Source organism: Manacus candei, unplaced genomic scaffold (assembly GCF_025592945.1).
Source record: "Manacus candei isolate 608988 ecotype Guabito, Panama unplaced genomic scaffold, ASM2559294v1 h1tg000042l, whole genome shotgun sequence".
NCBI lineage: Eukaryota > Metazoa > Chordata > Aves > Passeriformes > Pipridae > Manacus > Manacus candei.
The window spans coordinates 6,594,793-6,609,578 of record NW_026138090.1 but is presented as its reverse complement, the minus strand read 5'-3'; the positions used below and the strand labels follow the sequence as shown (position 1 = coordinate 6,609,578).

At 39.8% G+C, this 14,786-nt stretch overlaps 1 protein-coding gene across 8 annotated transcripts in view; it reads right to left on the bottom strand.

Annotated features, from left to right (window-relative positions):
* The window catches only part of PCLO (piccolo presynaptic cytomatrix protein), a 351,079-nt gene extending 336,498 nt beyond the window's left edge, over positions 1–14,581 (bottom strand). For 7 of the 8 annotated variants that reach the window (XM_051795271.1, XM_051795275.1, XM_051795277.1 and 4 more), the window contains exons 1-2: positions 14,143–14,579; positions 7,031–8,282 (exon numbers count right to left, since the gene is read on the bottom strand). In XM_051795271.1, coding sequence (XP_051651231.1) covers positions 7,031–8,282; positions 14,143–14,384 — 1,494 coding nt within the window. In that variant the 5' untranslated portion in view covers positions 14,385–14,579. Of the gene's footprint in view, positions 1–7,030; positions 8,283–14,142 lie in introns of all 8 variants that reach the window. The other variant, XM_051795279.1, reaches the window with a different exon arrangement.
* Between the last annotated feature and the right edge of the window lie 205 nt (positions 14,582–14,786).

Genomic DNA, 14,786 nt, shown 5'->3' with positions numbered 1-14,786 from the left:
AACAAACTTAATTAGTATGTCAACATACAACAGAAAAAGGTCTTCTAAACAGGCCTGGGCAATACTGGAGACAAAGTTTTCCTTCCACACCAGCTTTTCACAAATAAGATCTCAGCTATTCAAAGTAATTACACCGAAACAAACATTTAATTACTGTACACAGTATGAAATTGATCCTCATTTGAGACAAATAGACCATTGCTACAAAATACATATTTACCTTCCTTTCAGATATCAGATGAGTTTATCAGGGAACACTGACTTAAGATGCTCCCAAACATGAGACTCGGTTCTAGTCAGCAGCATGGTCTCTGGGGTATCCATTTCACAAACCACAGCAATAGTTATAAGCACTGTAGCTTGGTGCTGAACCAAAGCTGGAGCAAACTTTTAGAATAAGCATATTAAAAACTATTCTTAAATGTTACTTAGCTATTCTAAACCTACTAAACACTACCGGATGAATTGTGTTCTGCAGTTAGCACAACTTTAAAACATATTCCACTACTCTCCTTAAACTACCAATACAAACAGCTATAGTTTGCATATGAACTATAAATATTTAGGGAACTATTATTTTATAGCTTACATAATTAGAATCATAAAGCAGAATAGTGAACATAATATTTTGACTTTTTTTTATTATTATTTTTTTGAATGTCAGTATCTCAGAATATCTGAAAGTCAGTTTTTATAGCCAAGGGTGTGATTAAGCTGCCCCACATACAGGACAAGGGAAAAGCCCTTTAAAGACAGCTCGATGCTCTGCATCATGCAGCACTGCAACAAATGCTCATTGCTTTCATTAACTTCATCACGACTTAATATACCAGCAACATGTGAATGTTTAACAAAAAAAATCTAAGTGCAAATGAAGAGAGCAGCAAGGAAAAGGTTAACAAAGTTCATCTGTTCCACACAGAGCACATCCGAGTGAATATTGCTGGGATTTGAGAAGGGATTAAGCTGTCTGGTCGGAGCAGGGCTGGGCCACGCTGCCTGCCCAGTGACTACCCAGCAAACAGCATCTCCACATCACATGGCCTCACATAGTAGTAAATTACAGTTGCCAAGCAACAGCAATACTGGCGCAGATGGCTGACTGCAGTTGACATCTTTAGCTATGCAGATTAATTTATTATTTACTCGTGTTAAAAACTGGACAGGACAGTTTCCTGGACTAATGAGAAAACACTCCAACATATTGTAGAATATTGTCCAACGAAAATATTGAGAAATTATTCCCCGTGCAGAGGGGGTTTGCCTCTTTCTATCTGCCCCTTTCATAAAAGGGAAAATAAAAAAAAAATAAAAATTAAAAAACCACAAACAACACCCCCCCCTCAAAAAAAAACCCAAACACAGGGCATCATTGCTATTACCACATCTAATCCTTAATGTAAAGCAGAAATGTAGGCACATAGTCTTCCTCTAAGACAGAAACAATGTGGGAGTTTGCTTAAGGATATTCCACAGAGAGAAAAAGTACCCTGTATTTCCATAACCCTTCTATTTGAGGATCTTTACAATTTTCCCAAATGCCTGTGTGGTAGTTTGGCTAGAGGCAGAACTATAGGAACTATACTAACTTCATTTCATCACAAAAATTGTGAATGATCCCCATTTGCACAGAAATTGCAGTGTTAGTAAAACTGGAACACCCCAAGAACTCTTTGTACCAAAGAAAATATTTCACACAGAAATATTTCAAACTTTGATCATTTTTAAACGACAACTAAAAAAGGTTTGTCTGCTCTCTGTTCTGTTTGAACCCAGTCTAAAGTCCATCCTCTTTTACAAAACACATCTAGCTTTACTTCAGCACTGTAAGATTTGATATCTAAATTAATACTTTTAGAAAGTTAAAGAAGACTTGGGTTTTTTGGGGGCTTTTTAAACTCATTTCTACACAACTTATGAAGATTATAAGAGCTGATAATCAGATTCAGGTCCTTAATTTTTTTTCTACTTTGTTTTTCATTACTATAACCCTGAATAACCCTTCCCAAGTCTAAGTTTACATAGAGTGTACAGTTTCAAAGTTTTTTTCCTGGTATTAAAAAGCTTAAGACTTTGTGGCATGTCACTACCCACAGTGATGGAAGTTTTATTCTTATTTATATGTCATATCCAGACCATGTTGCATTCTAGTTCTTATGCACTACTACAACACAGCAGGGTCTGGACTACAAACCACAGGGAATATTTCATTCAATCAAGAGCTTCCTTTACTGTCATGTAATCAAAAAAGATGTTATAATGTCATTTCTATTAATTTTTTGTAAGTATAAGCAAGACTTATCTGGATTCACCACAAGAATTAGTCATCTTTCTTATTTTCAATTATTATATATTGTTCTCCGTGTACAAGCTAATAATAATGATAAGAACTGAAGAAAATTAATACATTTCTGACTGTAAATTCACTTTAGTTACCGATAATACTTCATGCCCAAGTTATTTACTACTGTTTAAGATACTTGGAGATGCAGGACATTATTAAAAACAAATACAAATACCAACATTCATTATAAAGATTTGAACCAAAAAAATTATATTCTTAAATCAAAGGTTGTGATATGATAGTAAATAAAAACAGAGGCAGAAAGAAAGCAAAAAAAAACCAACCCAGGGCTGTAGTGTATAGAGCAATTGATACGGAAAATTTCTAGTTCTACCAAAAATGTTAAAAAAATAGACATCCCCTCCCACACCAAAAATTACAAAACTCACAAAAATATAATATTTCAGATTGGATTAAAACAAATCCCTTTCACATTGAATTGAAAAATAAATGTGCAAATCCAGTCAAATTTTCCTTGATCAGGAACTATACACTCCAAGAGAGTCAACTGTTTGGGTTTTTTTATCCCTCCTCTTTTTTCCATTAGGATTATGTCAACTTTGATGTGGATACATTGTTTGAAAAATAGTCAGAAATAATAAAATATTTTTTAGAATTCACTTTGCCTCCATCCAGAAGAGCTTTTGGCAAGTGAGCAAATCTTACATCAATATACACGGTTTCACATTATCTGAATGTGCAATTTTCAGGAAGTATCTAAGTATAAAATGAGACTAATTTTAAATGGTCTCCTAAAAGAACACTGAAACAATGGATGAAAAATGGACTAATGCAAAATATGGACTAATGCAGATAAAGTTCAAGTAGCATAATCCTTTCTCAAAAACTACCTAGGAGACAGGCATCCACAGCCCACATACAGCCAAGTTTCCAGTATTAACAGCTCTAACACTCTACTTGATCACCAACTTTACAGAAGCCCATCATAAAGAATGTAATGACATTATTATTACACTTTAAACCTTTGCTCAGTCTGTGTTGTATGTATCTTCCAATAGCTAGTTCACACAGAATAAAAATTTACTCCAGTATTGGGCATATCACTTAGATTTAACTACAGCAGTTCATCCTTTTTGCCCTGCTTTATCAAAAAACTATACATAAGTGTTTAACAAATAGGGTAGTTCCTCAAGTTGTCTTTGCTCAATTTGAGGAAGCCTACTCCTAATTCATATGTTCTAGGGTGTTGACTCTGTTTTGGGAAGTGCTGTTTTCTGTTGCTAATGCCTCATAGGAGTGGGTTTGGGAAAACAAAATGGTAAAAAAGGAGAAAAATTAATCACTACATAATAAAATACACATCTGTTACAAGGTTCTGATGTATATGAAAGGAAAATGGAATAGAGTACTAGTAATCAAACCTGTCTATATAATTTTTTCCATTACTTTATGCAACTGTTGCTAGGCAGTCATGTGCCATGGTGATGAGTGGAGTGTGACTACCTAGACAGATTAGAGAGACATATGTTACTGAACACATTATGTATGGTGTGTTTTCTCTCTAGACAGTTGTATAAAACCAAGATATCAACTATTTTTTCCTCCCCAAGAGGACTGCAAGTTCAGAAGGTTCAGAGAAATAGTTCAAGGGGTCTGACCTTGTGGCAATACAGGTATCACTTTCTGCTCTTGGTTACACAGTTCTCTCTAGTGACTTAAAACAGAGTGACTGTACTACTGCATTTTAAATAGAGGTTTAAATGAATAGAATTCTTTTTTTTTTAAATCTGCACTTTTTATAATGGTTTTACAAGGCATGCAATATACTTCCTAAGCGGGTTTGTAAAACCTGCTGTATTCTTTCCAGAATCAGCTAGAAATACAGAATATAGAAATTTAGAAAGATCTGTATTGGAAAGGTGATTAACCCTATTAGTTTTAGAGACTGCCCTACCATGTAAGAAACTTGTAAGAAGAATATCTTAAGAAGGCAATTCAAGCAACTGTATGGGGGAAAATTTTAGAGAACAAAAGTCATATAAATTCTTTTCTAAATAAATGCCTTTCACTCCCAGCATCCAACTTGAAATTATTGCTTCCCAATCAGAAGTGTGTTTAACACAAGCAATAAAAATAGTGCCTACAAAGAATATGGGAAAGGCACAACACAGGATTCCAGAATCATGAAACCTGGCAAAAAGAACAGCAGGGAAAGTCAAAGTATGAGACTAAAGTCAGTAAGTGCATGGGTAAAACAGAGATTTCTGGTCAATAACACTTTATGAGAACTTAAAATACGAGAAGCCAAAAGAAAAAGCTTGCACTATAATAGAGAAAACTGACAGCCGAGTCAAACCATGATTTTCCTGATAGACAGGAAGAAATGTGTAAACTAGTGTAAAGAAGGACTCAGAAACTTTGGTTAATAATCTAAATACTGAAAGAAAAGAGAAACTGGAAGGGAAGTTTGATAATAACTCAAGTGGGAACCATGGCAGCTGAAATAAGTAAATTTTTTGTATGTGCCAAAGTAGGTTTTATTACTTTGATAGCAATATTCAGTAATAAAGTCAGATGTGATTTTTGTCACAGACTGGAGCAGGACACCCACAATGAAGTTTCAGCAAGACAGCTGGTGGTGCAAAGCTGAGCAAATGAGAAAAACCTGAGTGGGAGTTTGGAGATTGGAACTAATAGCTGAATAAATTAGATGTCCAATACCTTCATTTACTGAAATGATTTCATCATGAAATAAATGCATATCCTGTGTTTATTTCAATGCGTAATATGAAATTCAAATCTACTTTTACATATGTATGTAATCAGTTAGTCTTAAATGCAGCTGTATTTATTGTCTAAAAGTTCTGAATTTCACACTTACAGAGTACCCACTTCAAAAACTAGTAGTTATTCACAGAATTTTCAAACATTTGGAAATCTTACGTAAACTCTCTCTCAAAATCCATTTCATTTGAACATACCAAAATTGCTGACCATTTCCATGGGAAATCTGAAGCTTTTAAAGGAAGACAAACCTGGGGCTCCAAGGTGCTCCAGGAGCACACTACAGAAATGAACAACTCAGCACTCACAAATAAATGTAAGAAATTTTGGTCTAAAAACATTCTGTCAGAACTTGAAGGTAAAGTTTTATTACAAAAGTTCCTCTTTAACATCAATGCATCACATTTCTTGTCTGTTATATATAAATATATCTTTTTTATACCAGAAACAGTCTAGAATGACATGGCTGTTCAAGTCACTCCTTTTCCAGTCCAGGCTTTAATGCCAGCTATCTCAATCCTTGATTTCGTAAATTCAAACACAACAGTACCCTCCTAAACCAAGACATGTGCTACCAGTGGTTACTGTAATTAGTCTTTCAGGCTTAAATTTGCAATTCTAACAACAAATCAATAAACATTATACTTGCTGGATACAAAAAGTCTGTTGTTTGTTACCGGTACCCACAAATAAACATGTGCACTGGAAAGAAACCCAAATGCTAGCAGTGTTCTTAAATCATTGTGGTATTGAGTAAACAAGTTGCCCAGAGAGGCTGTCAAGTCTCCATCCTTGAAGATATTCAAAACTGGCTAAACTTGCTTTAGGTGACACTGCTTTGAGCAGAAGGTTGAACTACATGATACCAGAGGACCTTTCCTGCCTCAGCAATTCTTTGATTCAATTTTAAACATACAGATACTATCTATCGGGTTCAAAATGCAGTAACAGTCCATACTTCTTTCTATGAGCATCTCAGATTAGCTAAACTAAAAGCAAAACAAGACAAAAATAAGTTTTCCAAACATCACTTCTTGCTATTTATCATTAGTTTTTCTTTGGTGCCAGGTCTGCTATGTGTGAATTTCTATAAATTGGTAAAAGTGTTGGTACTGAAAACAAACTCAAATTACACTTCAGATTTAAAATTAGTGTATCAGGATGTACAAGAAGATGTTCAAGCAGTAAGAAGAGAACAGATAGTCACATGAAGCCTTATTCCCATGCAGAGCAAGCAAAAGGATATGTATAAGCAATAAATCAAGCTACCACAAACATCAGATTAAAATAAATTCATTTGAAGTCCTAATATTGCTTTCTATTCCATTTTTATGTTATATAATTACAACAAGAATGGTGACCTAGGTTAACAGTTCACAGAGATCTCTTTCTTAGCATCCCACAAGAACAAAATAACCCAAGTATCATCAAGTCAAAACTTACGACTCAGGCTTTCAGCTAATGAACACTGACACAGTAAATCTACCCCACATCCTTTTCTAAATCACATGCTGGAGCTATGAAGACTGGTTTTTACTTTTTTTTTCGCTTAGTTAGTTCTTAGAGTTGCAAATTTTATTTAATTATAAATATACTAGTGCATGAGTATTGTGGTGAGATTATAAACACAGACAGCAGGTGCTTAAAATCAATCAAAATGAGACAAAAGTCACATGGGGTTTCTCCTCTTTTTGTATGAAGAAATGAGAAGACATTTCTAAATCTATAAAACCAGAGAACCATTACCTTCTTTTTTTTTTTCTTTTCCTCCAGTTTCATCCCATTTTACTCTTAAGCAGCTTCCAGGAATAGCACGAATTTTTTCTCTGAACTCATTAAGTTAACATGATGATACACTGTAACACATCTGATGTTCCAGCATAACGAAAGTAAACTTAACTTTTTGCTCTGGTAGAGAATATCAGTTTAAAAACTACTCACCTCTGTGATATGAGGGTTAGGATTGAATCCACACAGGCTGCAGACTACAGTGTGACACTGGGTGCACGTGTTGTAGTTGGCCTTTTCTGGAGTGTGCAGCAGCAGCTCGGTGGTTGTGCAAAGAGGGCAGAAGGTTTTCTTTGGGGCGGACTCAGGGGGTTGGCTGCCACCAGCTGGCTTTTGCTGTGGGGGTTTGTCTGGCCCTGGTTGCTGGCCAGGTGGTTTTGTAGGTCCTGGTTGCTGTGCCGGGGGCTTTGTGGCCCCTGCAGTCTGAGAAGGTGGTTTTGTAGACCCTGCCTGTGGTGGCACTTGTTTTACAGGCCCTGTTTGCTGTGGAGGTGGCTTCCCAGATCCAGGCTGGGGTGGCTGTTTTGCAGGTCCCGTTTGCTGAGCAGATGGCTTTTCAGGTCCAGGTTGCTGAGAAGGCTGTTTTGGAGGCCCTGCTTGCTGGGATGATGGCTTTGCAGGACCTCCTTGTCGTGACGGCTGTTGAGATGGTTGTTTTACAGCTCCTGGCTGCTGTGATGGGGGTTTTGTGGGAGGTGGTGCTTGGGACGTCATTCTAGTGCTGTCTGGTTGCTGTGGGGAGGGTTTTGTTGGGCCCGGTGAAGGTTTTGCAGAAGTTTGTTGTTGAACAGGCTTCGTTGGTTCTGACTGTTGTGGCTGAGATTTCTGTGGTCCTCGTGGCTGGGGCGGTTGTTTCGCTTGCTCTTGCTTAGCATCTGCTGGGTGGCCATGGCCTGGTTTCTGAACTTGCTTTGGTTCCCCAGGCTGCTGCTGAGGCACTGGTTTGGAAGACTCAGTTTGCTGGGGGGTAGGTCTGACAGGTCCTTGTTGTTGAACAGCTGGCTTTGGAGACTGTGGTTGAGCTGGATGTTTCGCGGGGCCCCTCTGCTCCTCGGGTTTCCCTTGCTCTTTTGGGGTTACTTTTTGTTTCCTACTGGCTTCTTCATGAGCTGCATCTGAATCTGATATCAAATCAAAAGGATTGAATTTGTTCACAACTGAAGTGACTGCACTCAGTGGATTGGCTTCTGAGAGAAAACTGGGCATCATACTTGGCTTCTGATCTTCTTTAAAATCAGTCCTGGACTTTGATTCCCGTAGACTAAGAGTAGAAGGGCTCCGTCCAGGTGCCCGTTGTTCTGTCTTCAGCACATCTACTGTTCTGCTTTTACTTAAACCTGATGGTCCTGGATCTGGAGGCTTACCTGGTTGTCTGGGACGGTGGCTTGTATCAGGCTCAGGATGTCTGCAGACAGAAAACGTAATAAAATTAAAATAATGCAGAATTCTAGAAAAATGAGATAAAATAAGATGTATCAGCGACCCTGGAAGTGTTCTGGTAATGCTATGAAGTTTCTCAGGTGCTTCAGTGTTTCTAAGACCAACGCTTATAGCAAGTGCATGTAAAAAGTATTTAAATAATAATTATTGTTTCTTGAAAGCTTATACAAGTATTCAGTCACAGATTGATTTATTATTTAGAAAACAATCTAATACAACAACATCACTCAACCAGATAATTTTTTCTTCAGAAATCTGAAGAACTCAAAGCTACAACTTCCTATTATACCTATATCCAAATGAGTAACTCTCCACACTATCCCTTGGGATACAAACACAGGAAGAGAGAGAAGCCTGAAAGGGACAGAAGTGTCAGAAAATTACCAGATCAAAGCACAGCCATAGAAGAAAAACATTGCACAATGCATTGTGTACTTGTGATCTGGCTACTTGTACAAAATTTGGATATATTTACAATTCAATATGCAGCAGGGATTTAAACTCATAAAATCCATGTATGTTAAGGAGTACATGCTTCTTTGTAAAGTATTTTTTTTGTCACCCATCCCCTCAAAGATTAGAATTTTCCATCAGATAAATAGGGGTCAGTTCACAGAATTAGCCCTGAAGCCTTTTTTTTCCTTGCAAATAGAACTACTGTACAACTTCCTCTCAGCATCATCCCAACCTTTTGCAGCATTAAATGCCCAACATTAAAAAGAAAAATCTCTTATTACATTAGAGAATTCGGAAAAATCCTTACAATAATATTTTGCTGCATGTTTATACGGGAGAAAATAAAACTAAGAATGTAGGAACCAAAATCAAGACCATGTCTTCATATGTGGTACAGTATTCTACTTGTTGCTATACTTGGCTGCAGCTGGGGGAAATAATATTTTATTCACTGCTAATGCTCAGGGAGGTAATAAAATATTCTATTCAGTGCTATCACTGAGCTTCTGCTGGAAGATACGGTGTTCTCTTCAGTGTCACAGAAGTGTTGCAAATATAAAATTTTCAGTTTCCACTTTGAGAGAACCAGTCAACTGTGATCTTGTTTTTCCAGACATGGCATTTTTTCTTGGGCATTCATGAGCAAAGTAAACAATTGCTCATTACATTTAACTGTATTCCTTGACTAACAAATAAATAAATGCCCAATTTTTTTAAAAAGTTTTTTCAGAAGTCTCCAGAATTATATATAGCAGCAACATTGGAAAATGTATTTTACACTGTTAATGTCATGATGGGTTTACTATCTTTTCTGATTAATATTTAGAGATTCCATGACATGCCCAGCAATGGTAATACAAAAGGACAAAGCCAAGTAGACATTTTTGTGCATGTGATTCTCACAACACGGGATTTCTCGAAATCATGTGCCTGAGTTTTTCTGTTAATTAAAAATTTCCACATGAAATCCTTGTTAAGGACAAACTATTTCCAGCCTTCATTAACTTCATTTACCCTTTCCTCCTCTTGTAAAATTATTGGCCACAATACTTCAAAGTTTACAACCTCAATGTGCAACCCACTGAAGTGAGTAGGTGTTTTTCCATTGGCGTCAGCGAACACTGATTAACTCATTACTCATAAAAAGGATAGTTCGGAAAAGCCTCATGATAATCTAATTCTTTCAAATATTTGACATTTTTGCTTGTTAAAAGAGCAATTTTATACTCTCATTAGCAACTAGGTAGGTCTACCTGCAGTTCTGTTTCTTGTTATTTAGATTAGCACTACAGGTTTATCTGAAGAGACACTGCTCACCACATGACATCACTTCAACTAGTCTGTTAGCAGCAGGCTGGTACACTTCCAACAGTCATCTTTGCAAGTGTTCAAGCTGTTGGAAGGCTTCATTCAACAATGATAAGAGTGACAAGGGAAAAAAAAAACATAAAAACCCTCCCCTAAAACTGATTTTAGAAATTCAACTTGGACATTAGCAGGAAAAAGTAAGTGTGGATCCCTACTGGAACAGAGTTCTCCAGCTTTCATTTTTATCAAAATAATGTGCTCCATAAATTTCCACTTGATCAGATATCAGGATCTGAAATGACATTTAAAACCATGAATCTAGGAAATAAACCCAGGTGACTCTGCAAGGCTGCTGGTGTATTCTGAAGACCATACTTGTCCTGTCTTTGTACATAACAATGTTTCTAAGCAATGGAGACAGAGTATGGCTAACTAGTGGAAGAAAAAGTCTTGAAAAGACAAGCTTCTTGAGAAATGTTACTTCTGTCAAAAGCCAGGACTTGCTTCGTTTAGTTTAAGGTGCCTGGGAGTTGAAGTCTTCTTTTCTACAACTATTCTACAACCAACTACAGACTGATATTGAAAAATTTTAATTGAATTGGAGAATCAGAATCATCAAAATAAATCTTGTATTTATTTGACAAGAATTTTCTAACTTTCAAAACTTCTGAGTCATGAAAAACCCACAATAGTATTAAAGTCTTCAAACCAGACCCAACAAGCAAAATAATTTAGTTCTCCCTCATACAATGCTTTTCTTTGTGCTGCTGTGTTTCTCCTCACTTTGGCCTTGTTCCACGGAACTCATCTCCACTCATTTACATATTACAACAAAATCAAAGCTTACTTTGGAGTAAGTGAGATTTAACAAAAAGACTATTGGTTTAGTTCTTGAATTCCAAAATATAAAAACCTATTAAAAAGTCACATCTTTTTCCCATTCATCAGTATAAATAGTTTTAAAGAGAAACACAATAACTACACAACTCCAAGATAGTTAGATCTTTTCATATCTACGGACTATATATATATAAATATATATATAAACTTACTCATGCCCCAATGGCTAACTGTTGGGTTTTTAGTCAGTAGAGTGATGACATTAAAAATAATATATATTACTCCTGGAAAATACACCATAAACATACTTTAGAAGTGTGACAGTCAGCAAGACCTCTTAGCATTTCCTATAAAAAGGCAGCAATTTTTTTTTTACTGTTGATGTCCATTGTGACTAACTTAATGAACTGCAGGGAAAAAAACAAACAAACAACAACAACAACAAAAAAACCACAACCAACCAACCAGCTGTATTAAACGCTCATATACTCATTTGGTCATCTAATCCTTTCAGATATGGAACAATTCCTCAGCAAGTGGACATTGACACAGTTACAGAGTCATTCGATGAAGCCAGAACAACTGGAACTTGCTTACAAACTGACTGTGTATGTTTCAGCTAAATTTCCCAACCATGAGTTTTCTGAAGACAGGTAACTGAAATCGGATAGAAAGATTTCCATAGATCCTAAACATCTAACCAGAACCTAGCTAATAAAATGCTCAAAAAAAAAAAATAAAATTAAAAGGTACATTTGAGTTAGGCAGTTTACTTTAGGTGCTCTAGATCTAAATGCTTATATTAATATTCATAAATCTTAAAAGCTCAAAGCCTACAGAAGTCCTAGAAGATAGAGCATTTATTTTAAGGTGGCACAGATGCAACTATGTTACCTGCTACATATATATCTTACTATTAGAAAGTCTGTAGTCGCAAAAATTTTTTCTTCAGGATACTATCAGTCATGAGGAATTTATACACTTTAAGACTTGGGTTACTTTGGGAGCAAGAATGAAAGCGTTTAGAATAGGAAATAATTATTAGTCCCTAATGTTACAATGGAAATCACAAAGGAAAAATCCATGTTAGCAACATGAAAAAAAACCTAACAGACACTGCAATAAGGACACTGTCACAATGCAAAGCTATATGAACTGGAAGCCAGAATTCCTCTTTTGATCACTGTTTCAGTCACTTTACATTTGGACTGGCATAACCAGGCTAGGAAAAAAAAGCTGTTGGGAACAATTGTAGAGCATCAGTTGAGAGGCATTTTCCACATCTGATTTCTTTGGTCACACTAAAACAAAAAGCTTGAAGCTAAGGAATCTGAGTCTCATCAGGCTAGTTCCAGTTTTAGTCTGGAAGAGGGTGCTCCTTAATCCTTAGAAGAGTCTTACTCCATAGGTTTGGATCAGCTTCTTGGTAATTATTCCTAACATTCTTGGTAGATCTTAGAAAGAGAGGTGCACAAGAGGAGCAAGTAAAGCCACAAACCAAGAGCAGAGACAACTAGTAACTTCATTGCGGTGTGATAGGCATAAAGATTCTATGATGGGAACTGCTATAGTTTCAAAATGTCAACTTTGACTATAAGGTAAAAGGCTGTAATTCACAAATTTAGAGTGCCTTTACTTTAAATAGAGACGGGAATGATTATATGCTAACAAGATGTTTATAGGAAAGCAGCCATTTATCAGTGCAGAGATATCCACATTGCAATGAGTTTAACCTATTCTAAAATATTCCAAGAATCTTACTTTTTACTGGAACATTAGCATGAAAAAATAAAGTTTCAAAGTACTTGTGTCTTTGCTCATAGACTGTTATACAAAAAGGAATTTTGATCTTAGTTTCAGAGAACTAAAGAATATTTCTTTTTCTCATTAACATCCATAGAATCTGGGTAGAGTCCTGAATTGAATGGAAAATTGTATTTTACACACAGTGGTAATGCCTGATTAATAATTATGGAAGACGTGAAATAGGAAGATTTCACTTCCAGTCTTAAAAAATGGAGACTGTCATCTCAGGTATAATCCCAGTGACTCCAGTAGTTTGCCCAAGAACGAATTTAGTCCCCACCCTCCTTGCCTCTCCTCTTCTAGAATTCACTTATATAAACCTGATATTATATAAACTCATCATGCCTTTATGTGGGGTGAGGTCAATACACCGTGAAACAGTCGGTCGAGGAGGCTCCTTTCAGCATCCAAGACAAACAACACACCCAGCCCCGGAGCGGGAGAGCAACGGAGGCGCCGGCCCTGGATGACGGGCCGGGGCAGGAGGAGGTTCAGGACCGCGGACAGCGACACAGGGCCGGGAAGGGATGGAGATTCAGGACCGCGGACAGCGGCGGTACCCGGGGAGGGAGAATCGGCCCCGGGCCGGGCGGGGAGCTGGCTTGTTGCTCGTCGGGCACTGAATTCACCGGGAGGCAGGGAAAGAATGTGGAAGGAAATCACCCCAGCCTTCGCAAAGGCACAACCTCGCAGAGGTAAAGCCATCACTATCCAGAACACTGGATGCCGTGGCAGTCAATTTAAACTGTTATTTGGCCTCTTCCCCTTTCAAACAACAACAAAAAAAAAAAAAAATAAAAAAAAAAAAAAAAAAAAAAAAAAGGAAACCGCGATGAAACAGACCTCCTCAATCCATGACTATTTAATGAGGCCAAATGATAGCTGTAGAGGTTCCGAATTGGCAGAGTAATGGCCAGCAAATGCATTATGCCGAAAAGCCTTGGAAGATTCAACAAGAATCCCTCTCCACACAGAGACGCTTGCAGAGCCCATCCGCCCTGGGGAGAGCTTCCCTGGCTACTGTGGAAGCTGTGGGGCATCCAGCCTCGTAAAGCACACACCCGCATACGGAAAACCAGAGCGGCGTCTGCACATCTCTCCGCTCCCCAGACACAGAACTGCCGGTGCTCCGGATCTGTGAGAGGGAAGGGAAGAGAGAGGGAGCAGCCCCCCAGCCAAGGACCGCCGTTATTATTAGGGATCACTGGAGTGGGAAAAGCCGGGGAGTGCGGGCTCCGTCCTGGTGCCCGCGCCCGTGCAGCCGCCCCTTCCCTCCCTCCGCCGGCAACATGGAACGCCGGCTCCCGGTGCGGCGGGCCCGGATCGGATTGCGACTCGCCCCCCGCCCCACCGAGAGGAGACGGAGAAGGGGGGAAGGGAGGAGCAGGAGAAAGGAGATTTTTTTCCGTGCATGCCTTTGCATGGGAGGCGGCTCCGCGCCGGCGAGGTTCCCTCTGGGCAGCCCCTGCGCCCTTGACATGACAGCGGCGATCTGCCTCCTCTCCTCCTCGCTCAGCTGGCTCAGGTCCGCCTCCACCCCGGCCGGGACCAGGCGCTGCAAGGGGGCCGCGGAGCCGCCGCCATCCCCGGCCGCCGCCGCCCCTTCGGGGAAGGCGCCCATCCCTTCGCCTCCTTCCAGGCTCGCCTCGTTGCCCATGGCCGCCGCGGCTCCGCGCTCGCCGCCTTGGGTGCAGACCGGGCTGGGGGGCGGCTCGCAGCCGCGCTGCCCGGCGGGCGCTCAGGGTTCCGCGGCCGCCGCCGCCACCACGGCCCCGCTCGGCGGCGGCAGCGCCGTGGCCGCGCTCAATGGCCGTGGCCGGGCTCAGTGGCCAGGGCCGGGCTCAGTGGCCGCCGCCGCGGCTGCCGGGGGAGTGCGGCGGTGCCGCCCGCTCCGCCGGCCCGCGCAGCGCATGCTCCGGGCGGGCGGGTCCCCCCGCGGGCCGGGCCCGCCCCGCGCCCCGGACTTTAAAGGCACCGCCGCCCCCGCCGCCGCCCCGAGCGCCCGCCGCGTCCTGGAGGAGCGGGCGGGGATGCGCAGCCCGACCCCGCAGGGTGCTGC